Source organism: Rhinolophus sinicus, linkage group LG06 (assembly GCF_036562045.2).
Source record: "Rhinolophus sinicus isolate RSC01 linkage group LG06, ASM3656204v1, whole genome shotgun sequence".
Taxonomy (NCBI): domain Eukaryota; kingdom Metazoa; phylum Chordata; class Mammalia; order Chiroptera; family Rhinolophidae; genus Rhinolophus; species Rhinolophus sinicus.
This window is the reverse complement of record NC_133756.1, coordinates 10,515,405-10,534,332: the sequence shown is the minus strand read 5'-3', so window position 1 is coordinate 10,534,332 and position 18,928 is coordinate 10,515,405. Positions and strand designations below refer to the sequence as shown.

The window sequence follows — 18,928 nt, the reverse complement described above, 5'->3', positions numbered from 1 at the left end:
CTTTCTCAGGAGGAATGCAGGAGGGAGGCCAGCGCCTCCTGCATGGCTGGGGAAGAGGGTGGGAAGGACCAGGGTACGTCTCAGCCACCCCTCTGAGTCTAAGGGTTTAGCGGTCTTCCTCCGACGCCCCTGTCGTTGCACTGCGTGCTCAAGTCTTGCCTTCCACAGCAGAGGGTCCGGCCTGGCTCTCTCGCCCCTACCAGTTCCTGCAGCTCCCCTAGCCCAGCTTGGACAATTCTCTTTGAATTCTGTCTCCCCGAGCCACAGCCCCAACTCTGCTTCCACGAGGGATGGGGTTAGGGAGGGAAACCGGTTCCTGAGTCAGTCTCCAGCCGCCGCCGTCCAGCCACCGCAGGCGACATGCGAGCTGGAAGGCGAGACTCTGCAGATCGCGGGCTCCGGGTCCCTTTGCTCCTGGAGGGCGCGTCTCCTCCAGCTGGTCGGGTCGCTAGGCTGCCGCGGTCTTCCAGCTCGCGGTGCCAGCTCTCGTGCTCCACGCTCGGCTCCTAGGCTCCGCGCCCTCGCAGTTAAAGGGACTGGGGTTGGCAGGACGGATGGGGACGTCTGGGAAGCGAGGAGAGTCCTCGTTCTCCGGGCGTCCCCCAAACCGCGTCCAGGGTCCCCTTCCCCGCCCCCTGCGCAGGTGTGAGCGCGCGAGTGTAGCCTCAGCGGGTGTGAGTGTGAAGTGTGTGTGCGCGGGGGAGTGCGCGGAGGGAGCGCAGGCGGCGGGTGGCGCGGGAGGCGGGAGGCAGGGCGCGGGGGAGGGGGCTGGGAGTGTGTGCGCGCGTGCAACTCCACTCCGGGGCTTTGTGCGAGCCCGGGCGATAGCATCGGCGGCGGCAGGAGGAGGAGCGGCCGGAGACGCGTGCAGCCCTCCCGCCAGCGCCCGGCAGCCGGGGCAGGTGGGAGCCCGCGCGGGAGCGGAGCCGACGCAAGCCAGAGCCGAGTCCGAGCGGAGCCCGGGCGGAGCCCAGGAGCCTTGCTCGCGGGCGGCCCGTGGGCGGCAGCCGGGCGGGGCGGGCGCCCGCGGGGCGGCCCCCCAGTAAGATGTGCGCAGCGCCGCGGGGCGCCCCCCACTCGCAGCGGCGCTCAGGAGCTGGGCAGCTGGGCCAGGCGGCGCCTCGGGGGCTGCTGCGCGCCCGCGCCTAGAGCTGCCGCCCCAGGGAGCCCGCCACGGCCGCGCCCCGGGCACGCTCGGCGGCGCCCAACGATGACCGCTCCCTGGCGGCGCCTCCGGAGTCTGGTTTGGGAATACTGGGCCGGGCTCCTCGTGTGCGCTTTCTGGATCCCGGACTCACGCGGGATGCCCCACGTCATCCGGATCGGTAAGAGCTCCCCAGAGCCGGGGGTCTCCGTGCACCTGGGCGGGGCGGGAATGGGGGGGCGCTGAACGCGAACCCAAGAGATTTCTCCAGTCTCTCCTTGATGCCGGGGCCGGGTGACCACCAGGAGCTCTTTCCTGTGAGGACAAAGTTCCAAGGCCGGGGTCACGGGCCTTTCTTATCGGGGAGGAGGCAGCCGGGCCGCGGCGAGTAAGAGCCAGGGGCTCTGGTCGCTCTCCTGGGAGGCCAGACTTGGCCGAGTGTAGCGAAGCGTTCAGCCCCAACTCGAGTCGCGGGCGCATTTCCCGGCTACTGCCAGCAAGACCTGCCGCAGACCGAGTTCTGGGACCCGGCTTCTCCGCGGAGCGGGAACCCTGGGGAAAGGCGCCAACTTCGTTTCCCTCCTCGCTCTCCGCGGGCCCCTTGCCCTCCGCCTGGGGCTTGGCTCCAGCGGCCGCAACGGGAACGCAGGGTACGGCTTCGCCTGTCGGGGGCAGCCAGCCTCCTCTCTCGGTGGCCGCCCTTGGCCTCGGTAGCCCGCATTAAACCCTGTGGCGTGGGGCAAGGGGAGGGCAGCCCGTTGGTCGCTCCAGCCACTCCTCGCGACGGAGCCCTCTCTCCAGCCTGGGGCAGCGCTGGTTGGGGGAAGGGAGCAACGGAGCCTGCCCAACGAAGCCAGGGAAGGCGGCGAGAGGGACGCGAGTGGTTTTTAAAGTTAACCGAAATCCCTCCGCAGCTGGCGGCGGCTGGCGGGGCTGCGCGCGGCTTTCTGGGGCTCTGCCGTCTCCGCGTCTCTTCTCGCCGGAGACTCTTACTTTGGGGCTTTAACTTTGTTGTGGCCGCCCCCGGCACCCTGTAGGCAGCGCTCTGGGCTGTGCGGGGCGTGGGGAGGGGGGAGCGGTTCTGCGTGTCCCAGGCTTGCGACTGCTGGGGCTGGGCCCGGCCTGGCCACGCTGGAGCCTCCGCCACGCAGGCCCTGCACACGCCGCCAGGCCAGAGACCTGGGCCGCCTGGGTTCGCCAGGCGCCACCACCAGCATCTGGCAGAAGGCAGGCAGAGCTCTGCTAAGCCAGGGCCACTTTCCTTCCCTGTGGCCCTTCTCCAGGCACGGTTCCTGGGCTGCCAGAGGCGTGAGGGGTGCAGGGAACCAGTGTCAGGCTTGGTTTCATACTTGAGGTTTTCCTAGGAGGCAGTCAGAAATCCTGGGGGTCTCCTCCGAGGCTCTCTCCTGGATCCCAGACCCTCTTGGACTCGACATCTGGAGGGGGGTAGAACACGGTCCTCAGCTCTGCCAAGGCTGGGGTCTTTCAGCCCTTGCCCAGGATCCTGGCAGGTGCACACCTGGAGGCAGAGGAGTCTAGTCACTGGACTCTGGGGACAGCCCTTAGGGTCAGATTTAACCCTTTGCATCCTGGGGTGTTCCTGGCAAGTCAAAAATATCTCCTATCTCTGCCCCACAGCCTCGTTTAATCACCATTCCAGGGGCAGGCAACGCCTTAGTAGTGGGCCAGCACTTCCTTTATTCCCTGCTTCTCTCCTTTTTTGGGGGCCTGCATGGTAGGGTGCCCTTGGGAGAAAAGACAGGAGACCTAAAAGGTGCTCTTTGCTCAGCCCATGCATTGTAGTTCCTCCTCTGTGGTCCTTCCTCTGTGGGGGTGCGATGGGCATGCTCCCCGCCCAGCCTCAGGGATGGAGATCTTTGGGGGCCCAGGAAGGCAGCAGTAGGTGAGGGCAGCCCCAGAAGAATTAGTGTAGTGAAAGGATGATATATCCTCACCTGCCTCCTCTTACTGTGAAATCGACTTGCACTGGGGGACTCCGCACTGCCCTGAGGGGAAGCCCCAAGCCTGCCTGCCCTATCTTGGGTTCAGCGTGTGATAATGCAATTAAGGATGGCAAAGCCCTCTTCTCTTCTAATCTTCTTCATATTAAGCCCCAGGATTAATTAGCGTGTTGGCCCAGGCCATTTATATCTGAGAGCCTGGCCCCATTTGATTCCCAGCCCAAGGAATGGGGTGCTGTGCCCATGCCAATGTGACCACCTACCGGAGCTACGCCAGCTGGGACAGAGGATGGGGAGGCCCTGAGGCCCCTGGGCTTCTCTGGGGAGCTAAACTTCTGTCCTTCTGAGCTCAGACTGGAGCCTCAGCTGGAGCCAGGGAACTACAGAGGACGTGGCAGAGAGAGGGAGAGAGAGAGAGAGAGAGAGAGAGAGAGAGGCTGCCTTTCATGTTGAAACCCAAACACACCGCTTTGGCTGGGCCCGATGCCGTCTTCCTTTCCGCATCCTTTCCCACCCCTGTGTTCCCAGGGCGCTGGCTCCAGGAATTGAGGCCCCAGATATTGGGCTCCAGAGTGTGCTGGGTGCTTCTGGTTTCTGAGACTGGTGCCTGAGCAGGCTGCTCTTGGAGCCAAATCCTTCTCCAGCAAGCAGGCGTTGCCGAGCACCAGCCAGGGAGAGGGTTTTCCTGCAGGTGCGCAAAGGGCTTCTCAGGGCTGGGGAGCATCTTACCGCCCCCTCTCTTTGTGCCTCTTTTGGGGGCTGAAATTTCCTTTTAGACAAGGAGATGGATAGCTCAGCAGTGTGACAGAGTGTTCAAACAACCCTTCTTGAATAGATGAATTGCATTGCTCTGTCTTTTTGTAATTGTGTCTATCAGAGGGAGAGGTCAAGGCATTGATTGCTTGGATGGTTTGCAAGTAACAAAGGAGAGAGTGAGGGAGAGAGTGAGGGAGAGAGAGTAATTGGATTGTAGTCTGCGGAAAAAAATAGTCATTGATTATTTTATATGAATATGTGGAAGATGTATTCTGCGTGTGATTATCGTGTTGCTCATTGAAGGTTTTCAAGGCGTATTGTTTGGCGTTTTATTATTATTATCATCGTTATTATTGTTCAGATGGATCCCAGTCTGAACTCATAGAAAGCAGTTTAATGCATGGGTCCTCTCAGCCAAATAGGCTTCAGTCACCTCATGTGGGGACTTGGATTCTCTTGTACATTACCTAGCAGTTGAAGTGGAGGGGACCCAGGCTGGGAGCCAGGAGGCCTGGGTTTTCTGCTCTGTCTTCCCAGCTTACTGGGCCACCTTGGTCAAATCACACGCTCCCCCAACCTTGAGCTGCAATTTCCTCATCTGTAAACTGTTGGGTTGACGGTGATAGTTTGGACTATTCTGTGGCTTCAGAGTTCCTTTCAGTGCAGGCTGGTGGGGATCGTCAGCGCCATAGTAGATTTCATGTTAGATCCGTTGTGTTTCATGGGGCTCCCTCATGTTACAGACATACTGTAGGATCGAGGGCCAGCCTAGGATTTGAAAGAGGAACCAGACAGCGGTGGCAGCAGCTGGGAGCTCCAGTGGATGGTGGTGGTCTCTAGTCAGCCAGGGGGAAGGTTCAGAGCCAAAACACTGCAGAGACGTAGAATAGGTGTCAGTGCCTGTGTGGGGATGGGGGAGGGGTGCTGGCTCAGCCCCAGACTCTCAGAGGCTCTACAGACAGAGCTGATCTGAGCAATGAGTCCCTGAGCCTAGGCTGGGGGGCCCAGCAGGCAATTGCAGTCTGTCCCCGGGGAGTGAGGTGCCCTCCCCCACAGTTCCCAAACCAGTCCTGTCTGCATCTCCTCCCATTAGTTCACCCAAATGGTCCTGAACTTTTGTCTCCTCAGTTTGGGAGCCGCTTAGTGTAAAACAATGAGAAATTTCTCACAGTGACTGGTGATGCGCTGAAACATCACGCCTTGTAGGAGCAGACAGGAGCTGAATGAAGATCAATAGGGTTTTCCCCTCTGGAAGTAAATAGCTTCAGACAAGACCTGGGAGTGGCCCGAGGGGCCTTAGAAAGCATTAGCTTGAGGAATTTCTGCCTCCACTTTCTAGCCCAGCTGTTCCTGTCAGCGGAGGCTTCCCTCCTTCTCTGAGCTGGAGTTTCATTTCTTCTCGATGGCTGCCTCGCACTGCGCTAAACAGTCTTTTGACGTCAGGATGATCTGGGGTTTTTAGAAGTTGTTTATGCAGGATAATCCAGGCAATGCGTCCTGACTACGCTCTTCCAAGGTCACTTGCATCCCCCTGCCACCAAGCAGGACAGCTGACTTCAGAAGTCCAGCCCGCTGCGCTATTGCGAAAGGATTTTGAGGAGCTGCTCTTCATCCCCACCCCTTCAGGAATGCAAGCCTTCTTGGCTGCTTTTAAGATCCTTTGTGGGGTCTGTGAGCCTCCCTGAGTGTCTGCGTTCCCACAGGCACTCTCTGTTCCCTGCCCGTGGGGGAGGGGGCACAGATGCCCCTGTGGGCACTAGAACAACCTTTCCTCTTGGGGGAGGTGCAAGGCCATATGCAGAGGTGGCTGCAGGGCTGCTGGGGATGCTGTTTTAGGGGGAGACCTGGTTGTGTCCCACAATGGAGGCCAAGCTTTCTCCACCCTGTCACAGACCTCTGCCTTTGCCGTTGCCTTCCGCAGTTGCAGCCTGAGCCCCACTTTGCTCGCTCAGGACCCTCCAGAGGGAACTGAGAAAGCTGACGCTCCACTTGGCTGGGCAGCAGAGAGGAGCGCGGAGCTCCCAGGCCCTGCCTGGCAACAGGGAGGACGGAAGCTCCAGGATCAGGGACCTTCCTCCGGGGCCAGCACCCAGCAGACCCTGGCTCATCTTCTGGAGGCTGGTGTGGTGGGGCTGGTGCTTTGGCTGGGCGGTGGGGCTAAGGGCCTGGGGCCTATGGGGGCTTCACATGGCCTTGTCGCCTTGAACAGCTCTTCTCCCAGGTGCTGATGCCCAGCAGGGGCACCAGGGGGCAGTGTGCCCGTGCTGAGGTGGCTGCGTTGGTCTGGTCTCCTTTCTGGGCCCCCCTGGGTCTGGAGCACAATCAAACTAATGAAACAACACGACAACAACACACTGCTGGGCTGCAATTCATTCGAGCACTTACTGCAGGTCTTGTGCTAAGTGCTTTTCAAACAATGACTAACAATGTGGGTGAATAGTAAGTGCTCAATAAATGTAGCTGTTGTATTTTTCCCATCATCTTCCTTAGTCTTCATTGCCTCAAAGGCATTATGCCCATTTTGCAGATGAGGGAACGTAGCTTGGTGAAGTCACTGGCCAAAGACCACACGGCCAGTGAGTGGTAGAGGCAGGGTAAGAACTTCTCCCCTGTCCCCTGACTCCAGATCCAGTACTTTTAGCTGTCTGTGTGTTTGGAAGACAGAAATCAACAATTTTTGTAGCCGCTGAGTGCAGCGCCCCACCCCCATGGTTCTAGGTGCCGAGCGTGGCCTCACTGGGCTGGGCTGTTTGTCCTGCTATGGGGGTGGCTGTACGGGCTCTGTGACATTTAGCCCTGCCAGTGCTGGTTTTCAGAGTCAGACTGTCCTTGCTAATGGACCACGTGGCAGATATGCTTCCTTGAGAGGCAAAGTATGGATGGTCTTTCCCACCCCTTCCACTAACACACATTCTGATACTGACTGCACCCCATCTTGTCTGGGCTTCTGCCCTCTGCCTCATGCTTTAATTCAAGCCTGAAAGAAATGTGGGACTCTCCTTTGGGTGTGGTCCATCGGCCCACAGGAATCCCTCTGCTCTGGGGACTCCGCATACATGTCCCCTTAGCAGCCACTGGGCTGTTCTCAAAGATAATGTCAGAGCCTTGAGGAGGCCCCAGGGCCCCATGTCTCTGTCTCCCCCTCACCTCTATCATCTTCAGCTAGTGACCTGGCCAGAGAAGGTGGCTGGTGAATTAGCTTTGTTCTCCCTTCCTTCCCTCACCTCCCTTTCCCCTCCCCAATTCCACACCCTAATCTACCCTCCCCCATGAGGAAGACCCCATGCTTCTTTTCCTCTGTGTTCTTTCTCCCGGGGGACACAGGGATAATGGTGGCTGCCAGGGACTGAACTGTTCTGGAAGTGGGGTAAACGGCAGTGCTCAGAGCCCTTTCAGAGGTGACAGATTTAGGACAGGCTCGATCAGAGGAGTCATGGTATTTTCTAGGGCCTCAGTTTCCCCATCTGTAAAATGGTGATGGTACTGCCTGCCTCATAGAGTAAAACAGGTGTGATGTCTTTTCAAAAAAGCTTCAATGCTGTCAAAGATGAGCGTTTCTTCTTGCTGGTCAAGGAGTCTGACTCACACAGGGCCAGGACCAGGGTGAGATAAGTGAGGCCGCCAGGGAGCAGGCTGTAAGGAGGCGCTCAAGTGGTGACCCTGCACTTGAACAACTGGCCCTGAGCGTGAGCGCCTCCTTACATTTTGTGCCTCTAGGCGCCTCCACGGGCCTGCACCAGCACTTGTGTTTGCTCCTGGAGACAATGTTTTCTTCTGTTTCTCTTGTACTCCAAAGGCAAAATCCTAATTAAGGGTGATTGGGAGAGAGGAGCCTGGATTGAGGGCAAGGGTTTGAGGACAACAGGTCATTCTGAGTTTGCTTTTGTTTTCCAAGGGCCACACGTTGTAGCAGCCATGCCCAGAGCACTTGGCCCCACCTTACCTTGTTGTAGTTCCCTTGGGATTATTAATACCTCCAGGGTCTATATTGTCTCCTGCTCCATCCAGCCGGCACTCCTCTCTCCCGAAGCTCATTTTCCCACCTCCTTCTCCTTGGTTCCTTTGACATTTAGCCCTTCTTCACTAATGCTTACTGACCTTGGCTGTAGTTCTGCTTGTGTCTAGGGCTTTCTCTAGTGCATGCGTGTCGTGCGTCTCCCATTAGACAAGGAGCTGCCCAAGGGCGCCTGAGGCGCCTCTCCCCCATCACTACCCAGAGGTAGAATGAAGATTTTGGAGCCACGTAGTAATATATCTCTTTGATTCTGAGATGGAGGCCCCCATTTTCACATCACTAAAATCAGTATGTGTCTCACATGTCGTGTCTGAGTGTACTGTGGTTTTTTTCTCTCTTGGCACTTCAAAATATAATGGTGTGTCTTGGGTTGGATGAAATGTGGTGGATTTGAGTTTGAGGCTAACATATACTGGCTGTGTGACCTTGGGCAAGTCGTTTCACCTCTGAGCTTCCATTGCTTAAGTATAAGATAGAAATATTAACATTGGGTTCAGCCATAGTCAGCTGTTTTTCACCTACAAAAATTTCATGTGGTTGAACCTTGTAGTATCATAGGGTTAATGTGAGGCTTAAAGTAGATAAAGTGTATAAAGCTCTTTGCACAGTGCGTGATGCTTCACAAATGTTAGAAGAAAAGGATTCCCCAAGGGTGGAGGCCATGTCTCCGCCATCAGACTGCAAGCTGTAAGGCTGTCTGCTTCTCATGTCTCACCCGCCTTATGCCAACCCTGGTGCTCAGTACTCTGTGCAGCTCAATATGTTGCATTGCCCATTACCCACACACCCATGTGCCTGCAATGCGATGGATGGGTCCAGCAGCCTATGGCAATTACCTACCACGCTAGGGAGCAAGAGAGGTGCCCCTCCTAGGAGGTTTCCTTGTGTCAGCACCCAGACTCCTCCTGGCCTATTATTTGTCACATATCTGCAGCCCATAGGATGCTGTTTCTTTCCTACATTTGCAGTGTTTTCATTGAAATGCATTTTGCATGTATTTGGAGCTGGGAAGATTCTGGTTATGGGACGCTTTGGAGGGTCCAGGGAGTCTTGATTGCGCCTTCTTGGGTGGGGAGTCCAATCTTGCTTCCTGGGCAGGCAATAGGTGCAGCCCAGAGAGGGTCTGGGCCAGAGGCTGGGCCCCAGGGCATAGACACTGCTGGCTCTGCCGGGAGACACCAGGTAATGAGGCTGCGGCAAAAGCGGTGGAGGAGAGAGCCCCCATGATGATAATTCAGATTGGAGAAAATGAGATGGAGCGAGATCCGGGGGGAGTGGCAGCTCTGACTCCAAATCCTTTGGTGCCACACTGACTGGTGTTTAAGAAAGGCAGAGGGGAAAAGGGGATGGGGAAGGAGCTAAGAGTCTAGTTTGTGTGAAGGGGGTCCCAATCCATAGGAGACAATTAAGTCTTGCGTTGTTAAAGCGACTGACGCAGACAGGCTGCTGATGGAAGAGGGTTTATAGAGTTCTCAGAACAACTGCAGGGATACGTTCTTTAAAGATGGGAATGAGGGAGACTTCTGCAAAGCCTTCCTGCATCTACTTTGCAGAACTGAAATATGCTATTCCGAAAAGCCTGCCCAATTGGGCGGAAAACCAGGAACAGGCAGCCAAGGGCTTCCCAGGGCTCCAGGCATCACATTTCCTGTATGGTGAAGAATCACAGAATGGAAGCTGAAAAGAACCCCAGGGGTCATTCCAGGCCTCTGGTTCCCAAATATTAACATGTATCAGAATCCCCTGGAGCTCTCAGTAACAGACAGATTGCTGGGCCCCACACCCACAGCTCCTGATTCAAGGGGTCTAGGGTGAAGCCCGATCATTTGCATTTTATCAGGTTCCCAGACAATGCCGACAGGTTCATCTGAGGACCACACTTTGAGAACCATTGTTCTGAACCCCTCCCCTGCCCCTGTAGGTGCATATCTAATCTCTGATTGCATATCACCTGTAACAGGAAGCTCACCACCTTTTGACCCTGCCTCTTCCTGATTGCAGATGTTTTGGCCCACTCCAATCTTAGTTGCAAAATTTCTTCTCAAGTTTATCTCCCTGTAGTTCCAGGGAAGGCAATATAACTTGGACGTTGAGAGTATAGGTTCTGAAATTCATCTGAGTTTAAACTCTCATTACCTCCCTCCAGGTCACATCACTTAGGTTAAGTCACTTCATTTCTCTAAGCCTAGATTTCCTCACCTGTAAAATAGGGATAATAATAGATTTGGCTTCATGGGATCATTGTGAGCCTAACATGCTTGGCCCAAAGGAAGCTCTCAATACATTTTAGCAATCTAGCATTGTGGGTAAGCTCACAGGTTCTGGAATCTGACGGCCTGAGTTTGAAGGCTGTCTCCATCGCTTCCCACCTGTGTGACCTTGGGCAAATTGTTTAATCTTGCAAAATAATAACAATAATGATACTACTACTGCTACTATTAATAATAATGCCTGCTTCGTAGGGTTTTGGTAAGGATTAAATAGGTAATGCATGTGAAGTGTTCAGATCATAACCGTGGTAAGCACCCAATAAGTGTTACCCATTACGCTTACTGTTATGATCACCCTGCTCACTGATTCTGGTTCAGATTTGCTCCCTGTCTGTCCCACTATGCAGCTCTACAGAAATGGAGAGTCGTTTCTCCGGATTAAAGATGCCCAGTTCTCCCGCTGTGGTGTCAAGAGCTAACACAGTGCTGCTCGGGTATTGAAACCAGTAAGCCCATCACCTCCTCAGATCTCAGCTTTGGTGTCTCGTCAGACAACCTCAGATTATTTCAGCCTTTTCAGCAGCCATTTTGCTGTGTTGATTTATACTGAGTCGGTGGTCTCCTGAGGTAACGAGGTCTCTTCCACAGGCGTAGCTGCTGATCTATAATTTCTCTCCTCCTCTCTTTGGCTGATCTTTTGAGCCTAAAGGTAGGACCTGTCATTTATCCCTAGTAAATCCTATCATTGAACCTCAGGCGGTTATTCTTCTCTTTGTTTCTGGACCACCACAGCCTGTTCCCATCTCCCCATCCTTGGGAGGTAGGTATAAAGTTCACCCTCTTCTTCTTCCCTGGCCTCCCTGCTTGGGTCTGTGATAGAGAGGTCAGGTGGTTGTTGGCTACAGTATGGCTGGGGCTGGGAACGACTGCTCTAGGCAGTGAAGCTTCTGTGGCTCCGTTTCTGTGACCTGGCATGCTTTGTCCCATCTGAGCCTAGAATGAACGTGCCTTCCCTCACTTGAGCTATGTCCGCCATGAACACACAAGGCAGGAAATGACCAGTGTCAGAGTCTGTCAGCTTTATTCAGTGGTCTTGGATCCACTACTCTATACTTTTTTCCCCCACACAAATATTTATTAACTTTATTAAACTATTTATGTTGACATGTTCAAAATAAATAAATAAATAAATATTTAAACAAAATTTAATATTTATTTTTATAAATCTTTATATTTATAAAAATAAATAATTTTAATATTTATTTATTTATTTAATTTCAGGGGTACAAAACAACATCATGATTAGACATTCACACGCCTCACCAAGTGATCACCCCCAACACATTAACCAACTCCAAAATCCCGCTGGTTTCCTTATGCTTCCAGGCCCTTTACGACCTGCCATGGGTGGCATCTCCAGACTCATGAACTGTCCCTTGTTGCCTCACACACCCTGTCAGCTCCTCTGCACCGAACACCCAATTCCTCAGGAGGCATGGCGTTCCTCACGCTTGGGGCCTCTGCTCTTGCTGCTCTTTCTGGCCAACTTCTCGTCACCCTTCAGGTCTCAGCAAGCATGTCTTTTCCTCCAGGAAGCCTTTCTTGACTCCCACCTCCTTCTATGAGTCCCCACAGTATTGCTGTAGCACTTACTGTACTGTAATTCTTAGTTACCTTAGAGGTAAGCGCTGTACAACCATGAAGCACAGCTGGCTGGCTTGCTCCCCGCTTTGTCCAAAGCATTGTGCGTGGCACATAGTAGGTGATGAGTAACTATTTGTTGCATAAATAAATGCATTAATTAATAAAGTCCTTTGAATGTACGTCCAACTGCCTTGTCATTCAGCTCAACACTTTTTCCACGTGGTCAACAGGATTTCATGGAAGACATTGTTCGATTCTTCAATGACGTTAGTGTCCTAATGGTGTCCGTGGTATTCTTCTGATATAGCAATTCAGCACCTTCTATACCAAGACCTTTTCCATGTAGACTCTTGGGAAGAGCTGGAGTATTTAAAGGAGTGGCCCTTCTTTCTCAGGCCGAGGACTGGTCTTTACATTCATTGTCTGGTTCATATATGATTCTCCTGTCGAGAGACACAAACTGTCTACTTTAAGAAGAGACAGAGGAAAAGACCATGACCTACCTGCCTTTTCTGGCCTCATCCCTCTTTCCTTCCCACTTGCCCCTCAAAGAAGAGGACGTCTGCTGTCCCATCCTTAATAGGCTGGTCACTCAGGACAGCTGCCAGGCAGAACTGTAGCTGTACCTATGTGCTGCCACCAGTATTAGTGTAGGGCTCCTTTTTTCCTGTCTTTACCACATCACTGGATCCTGCTAGGATGTGTAGACAACAGGTGTACATGACAGCTTTCTGAAAAGTGAGGGGCTGACAGTGAACCTGGAGCTTCAGGCTGTGTAGACAGTCAGCCGGGGCCATTTAGCCCTGGGGACATACACATCATCCACACCGGGTTCTGGGGAGTGTGAATGTGTGTGCATGTATACGTTTGTGTACCTGTAAGAGATGACCAATTGGAGGTTTGCTTCTCTAGCACAGGCTTCCAAAATTGGGGCTCAACAGCCATTCTTTATCCCAAGCCTGATGAGTAAATACAGTGACTTTCGTTTGGGTCAGTAGAGCAACAGAAGACGTAAGTGATGCTTCCAATTCCTGACTGGCTGGGCTGATCTGTCTGTCATCTTAGTGTACTGAGAGTGGGGGTGGGACAGGCTTGCAGCGGGGCCCTGAGCATCCCCTCCTGAACATGGCAGGACCGGGATCTTCCCTGAGGCCAGGCCCCCCCTTTCTTGCTTTCCTCCCCAAGGAAATAGATGATGCATTATGAGCAGAAAGAGCCTGTTGCCTACATGGCCATTTTTTCCTGCCCAGTTTAATAGAGGTGACAGCCGTCTATTTTTGTCTCGTAACATCGAATCAGTAAATAAAATATGGGTGAACTCTCAGGTTTAGCTGAATTATGGCTGGTCCACGGGGACTGAGGGCTGGGGGGGAGTTGAACAGAGATTGAATCCCTGATTTCTTGCAAGAGAAGCTGAGCTTCGTGTCTTTCTCTGGATCCAGAAAATCTTTCCATGCTGAAGGAGGCCAGATGCAGATGAAGTCATCCTGTTGGACAGTCTCTGAGTCCATGGAAGAACACAAGTGGAGGCACCCCAAGTACTGGAGCTACATGAGTACAATACCTGCTCCCACTCTTTTCTATCACAGTTTAGGATATTTAGGACTGAGAGAAAGAAATGACTGGTGCCACAAACCTTGGTGAGCCATGGGAGAAATCAGATAAAAACATGGGCCACTGACCCCTAGTCTATATAAGAAAATCTCACACACCTCCCTAGTACAGACATACACACACACGCGCACACACACACCTGAAGCTTTAAATTTGCAGTCTTAAAAAAGATAAGACTAGATTTTTCTGGTATGGCAAAACAGACTTATAAAACCCTTCTTCACATTGAGGGAGACATACAAATCAGATTCAGATGTGTTTATAAAAGCTCCCAGATGATGATACCCCCTGTGTGGCTTGTGTGGTTGGGCAAGAAGCAGGGAAGTTAAGGTTCACCCCTCACTCCTGAGTTCAGCACCACGGAGAGCAGCCAGGCCCTGGGGTAGCGAGCAGGCACCATTTGCACGCTGACTTTTCTCCAGTAAGGGTGATGTGGTTTTTGTAAGGTCTTGCTAAACAGGCATTCTTTTTCCAAATGCTATTCCTCTAGGACTCTAGTGTTTGTTAACGGGACTGAGGTGTTTAGCAGGCACACAGTAGGCTCCTAAGAACTATTATTTGTGGTGGTTCAAATTGAGTAACTCACAGAAAAAGAAAATGAAGTGAATGGATGGAATTTCCTCCTGCTCCCCCCGCCCCAATAAATTGTTCTTAAATCTTTGATGCCTCGTATGGCTTGTCTGCTAGGGAGCAGGAGCAGATGACTAAACGAGTGAACATTCCATTGTCAAATAGCACACCTGACACCATGCGTCTTTGCTCAGCTTCTCAGCAGCATCTTTCACATGGCACTTGGCAAGTAGGCTTGTGTTGTGTGTCTTTATCCTGCTAAATGTGATTTCTTAAAAGTATTTTGGGGGGTTATTACTTCCTGCGTGTGGAGCCCAGCATATCCGTAATAGAGCTGTATTTTCTGCTGGTAAATAAAATGACTTCTTGTTCAGGCGATGGGAATTAAGTGTGTCGCAGTTTTGTGGCATTCCCCAAAGAAGCCAGCAGTACCGGGTGCTCCTCCACCACCTGGATGTGTCCCAGAAGCTTTGCGATTGGGCTGGCCATTGACAAAGGTCTCTCCCAGATGGGAAAGTGACCTTAGCATGCCTCACAGAAAGGGGGCGCTTTTGTCTGTCACTGGGGTACTGTGAGTTGGCTGGAATACCTGGCCTAGACGCCAAAGGGCAGGAGGCTAAGCGTGTTAGAATGATAGCGTCAGAGGAATTGGCTTTTGCTCTGAACAAGGAGTGAAGTTTAGGTAAATTGGGCTCCAGGGATTTAGGAGGCAAGATGGCACCTTGAAGTCATACAGCAGCTAGAAAGATCTGGAATAGGCAGGGAGGAAGTGAGTCTATCAAGTAGGGCATTCTAGGGGCTCAGGCTTAAGACAACTCAGTAAGAGAGGATTGGGGTTTTTGCTGTTCCTGCTTGTATTCGCAGAATCAGAGAAATCTGCTTTGGAAAGGTGGCTATTTTTATACTGGTTGTAATTTAGTGTTTATTTCCTGTCTTTTTCACATGGACTCTGGGCTGACTCATTGATTCACCGAACATTTTTGGAGCATCCCCTCTGTGTACTGCAGAGTACAAAAAGCAGGGAATTGCAGGGGTCTGCGGGAATGGGGCATCATTCCTGGACCTGCTGGCATCTGAGTGACCTCATGGATGACTTTCAGGGGTAGCCATGGTTCCTTGAACAGTTAGGTATGTGCAGTTCAGAACACAGCCCTACCTTTGGACCTTCCTCATTCTCCTGTGTGCTGGGAGGAGTCCTGAGGCCCAGAGAGAAGAAACAAGCTAAAGGTTACCCAGTAGAGCCTCAGCTGTTTCCTTTCACCCTTCACTCCCACCCTCCTTCCTGCCCTTGCTTCTTCTCAATCATTCTATCACTTACATTGTTCCGAGAATTCTTTCACTCCTGAGCTGTCACACCCATCCTCAAGCCCCACTCAGCATTCGTTTTGACCAGTTCTCCATCTCCTGGCAGAACTAGACCTTCGCTTTTCTAGATGGAGTGTATGTGTGTGAAATGAGGAAGGGGGAGGTAGAGGCAGGGGTTAGTATCCAATTTTTAAGTCTATGAGGGATATGATTCTGTCCCCTGGGTGTGAAAGTTCTTCTTTCTGGCTAATTCAGATTCTTCCTGCTGCAATGTAAATCCATCTTATCCATGACCTCACATGGCAATTGGTGGAATCTGGGAGGGAACATCTAGATTGGAAGCCAGTAGCTTCAGGGACTTTCCTTTCAGAGGCCGAGCAAAGAAGCTCTCAGACAATTAAACTGAAGTGGCTATACTTTTGCTCACATGGGCTTGGACAGATTTATAATATTTTCTTTTTTTTAAAATTGGGACTTTTTTCCCCATGGAGACAATGATTTATGGAATAATCAATTTCTTTAGCTACATAATACATTGGAGTGATCCGTCAATGCGGGCATCCGTCTCCGCCAGAGGCTGGGGAGGGCAGACAACCTTTGAGCCTGACTCACCCGGCAGAAGGCAGCTTTTTCTGTGAACTACTTTCATCCCAGACCTGGATCTGAGGCCCTTAGTAAGAAAGGTCTGGGGCTCCTGCAGCCTCACTCTTTGAGCAAAAATGCTAATGCTTTCTCCTTATCAGTCTCAGCCTTACCCAGGGAGGAGTAAGGTGCAGCACTGCTGTCCCCATTGTGCAGATATGGAGATTAAGTGCCAGAGAGGGTGCGCAAAGAACTAAGCTTGGAGATGTGAATGCAAGTGTGCCTACCTCTAAATCTCTGAGGGCTGCAGTGTGGAAGAGGGAGAAAATTGGGTTTTAGAGGTTCCAGGAGAGAGAATTGGGACCATTACCAATGGGATGATGGTCCAAGAAGGCAGAATTTGGTTCAGTACCAGCTATGTCATATTCAGTAGTATTTGAAGGTAAAGTAAGATATCTTGTGGAGTAGATGTCTCCTGCTACAGGAAATATTCAAGAACAGATTGGCTAAGGATGTTACAGAGGGGGCTCTGGATTGCTTTCACTGTGATATTCTAGGCACCCCCAACTGAGCAACTAGAGATGCTATAAAAGTCCAGGCTTTCTGAGTTCCCCGGAAGGCCAGGGCCGTGGCTGCTTCATGTCGACAAACTCCATGAAGGCTGAGCTCTGCGTGGTGGTTACAAGGAATACTCTTAACATCAGACTCTTCTCTGCAAGTCTGTTACAGCAGTTCATCCCTTGGCAGTGCCCATGGGTTAGGAAGGAGACTGGGGTTGCAGCCAGCTCCACAGAGGGCCCGTCCACATTTTTGAGCAGCATAATGCCAAATATACTGGCGTCTGATGTCATTTAATTTTCACATCTGTCTGGTGTAGGTATGATTATCTTATTTTGCAGATGTAGAAACTGATGTCTAAAGGAAGTGGATGGTCCGAGGTCATACACCTGGTGGGGTGGAGCTTTCTCCACTCATCCTCACAAGCAGTTGTTGACTCAGCAAGCCTTTACTGAGCACATACTATGTGCCAGCGCTGTGCCCGGTGCTAGGACTACAAAAGGGAGCAAAGACATGATCTTTGCCCTCCTGGAGCTTGCAATCTGGCAGGAAAGACTGACGTCAAAGAGTCATTCCAAGTTTAAAGCACGTTACAGAAGGGAAGTGCAGGCTGCTGGGGGAGCGTCAGGAAAGGATTTCCTGAGGATGCGACATTTGGGCTGAGACAAGGGACCGACACTTAGGTGAAGGCCATAAGGGGGCGTGAAGGATGTGTTCTAGATAGAGAGAATAGCATGTACAAACCCCGAAGTGGAAGACATGTGCTAAGTTGGACCACATAAACTACCAGCTTTGTAAGTCAGACATGGTCAAATGGCAACAATTTCTTGTTTCAAACAAGTGTTTCAAAAACTCAAGGAAGTCCGGTGTGAACAGAGTGAGCAGAGGGGCATATGGGACAAGAAAGGCTGAGTGGGTCTCATGGAAGGCTGTGTAAGTCAAGGAAAGGAGGTTGGACTTTATCTCAAGGGCACTGGGGGCCACTAAAGACTCTGTGAAGGGGAGAAACGTAACCAGATGTGTACCTGAAAAGCTGTCCTGGTGGCTGTGTGATGTGATGACAAGGGGTACAAGTGGAAGCTGGGGGACCATCGGGACACTGTGTAAGTAGTTCAGGTGAGAAAGGACAATGAGATGTGGGGGCAGAATGGAGGGTTGGTTAGAGACCAAGTTCCCGGACGCCTGGTCCAAGGCTCTCTGAAGAAGCCTGGGGTCCCCGGAGCCCTAGGCCTGAGCACTGGAGGCCAGGCACATACGAGTGGTCCGTTCCTGGAGCCATGCATCTGTTTTGTGAGATCTGCACTGACGCATGCCACAGTTGGCTGTCCGCGAGCTCATCGGGATCTCCAGCACCATTCCACGGTTCCCTGGTTTGACTAGAGTCCCCTAGGAGTCTTTCCCCTGGCGTCAAAGGTGGGGTAGCTGCTCTCCCCACAGTCTCCTCCAGCAGGCAGGCGGGTCCTGAATGTCTGTCTGCTCAGCCAGGCCTTCTGTGGGTTCTCGGTCCCTATGACCACCTGGCAGGGAGGCCGGAGAAAGGGGCTCTGTCTGGTCTCAGCTTTTGCCTTAGAAGTCTCCAAGTGGTCAGGAGCTTCCCTGTGGCTGAGCTGAAACCCCTTCGCCCACGGAGGTGGAGCCCCCCTCCTTCTCCTTGGCCGACTTGGAGGGAGGAGGGAGACCTCTGCCTGCGACACAGGACTGCGTGGCAGGGGTGGGAGTGGCAGGCCCACGCAGATCGGTTGGGCTACGCTTCCCTTGTGGTTTCAGTGCAGCACCCTGTGCTCTCACAATATGACTATATTCATAAAAATACCAAGAGACCCCTCGAAGGCTTACAATGTGCCAGACACTGTGCTAAGCATCTTTCAGACATTCAGTCCCGTAATCCAGCAAATCCAAGAGATGGGGACCCTATCCCCACTTTATAGATGAGGAAACTGAGGACTTAGGGTAATGCACACAGGAAAAGCACTCCGTAGATATTAGCTGATATCATCATCATCATCACTGTGGTCATTGTCACGAGTGCTGTTGTTATTTTAAATGATGGATGCCAAGAACTATTACAGTGACTGGTACACGTTAGGTGCTCAGGAATATTTGTTGAATCTGTTTATACAGATATAGGCAGGAAATGGAGTGAGTGGTCTGGGTTGGGAAACCAGCTTGGGACAGGGCTCTTCTCAGCTCCCTTGATCCCTGAGGATTTTGGCTCCCATTCCCCTCGCCCAGGCCTTTCTTAGTCTTGTCCTGCCCCTTTCTCATGCTCCTTGCCTGTCCCCCATGCCTCTAGCCAGGACACCTGGATTCTCTGTGCCCTTTCCTGGCAGCTGCAAAGAATGCATGGACAACCTCGAGTGCCTTCTCCTGGGAGTGGGGGGTTTGCAAGACCCTCCTCCTTCAGAACTTCACCTTGTGGTTGTTCTGCCCACACAGCCCTCAGCCACTAGCAGATCCCTTCCACGGCCCCACCCAGCCAGGACTCCACGGAAACCACTTCAGAAAGAGAACCATTATCAACTCAAGGCAAGGAACGCTCTCCGTGCTTCTCCATTCTGTGCTTCTCACT

General features: G+C 52.4%; 1 protein-coding gene across 1 annotated transcript in view; it reads left to right on the top strand.

Annotated features, from left to right (window-relative positions):
* The first annotated feature begins 329 nt into the window (after positions 1–329).
* GRIK3 (glutamate ionotropic receptor kainate type subunit 3) overlaps positions 330–18,928 on the top strand; it is a 212,050-nt gene continuing 193,451 nt past the window's right edge. The window contains exon 1 of the mRNA XM_074334406.1: positions 330–1,325. Coding sequence (XP_074190507.1) covers positions 1,211–1,325 — 115 coding nt within the window. The 5' untranslated portion in view covers positions 330–1,210. The remainder of the gene's footprint in view (positions 1,326–18,928) is intronic.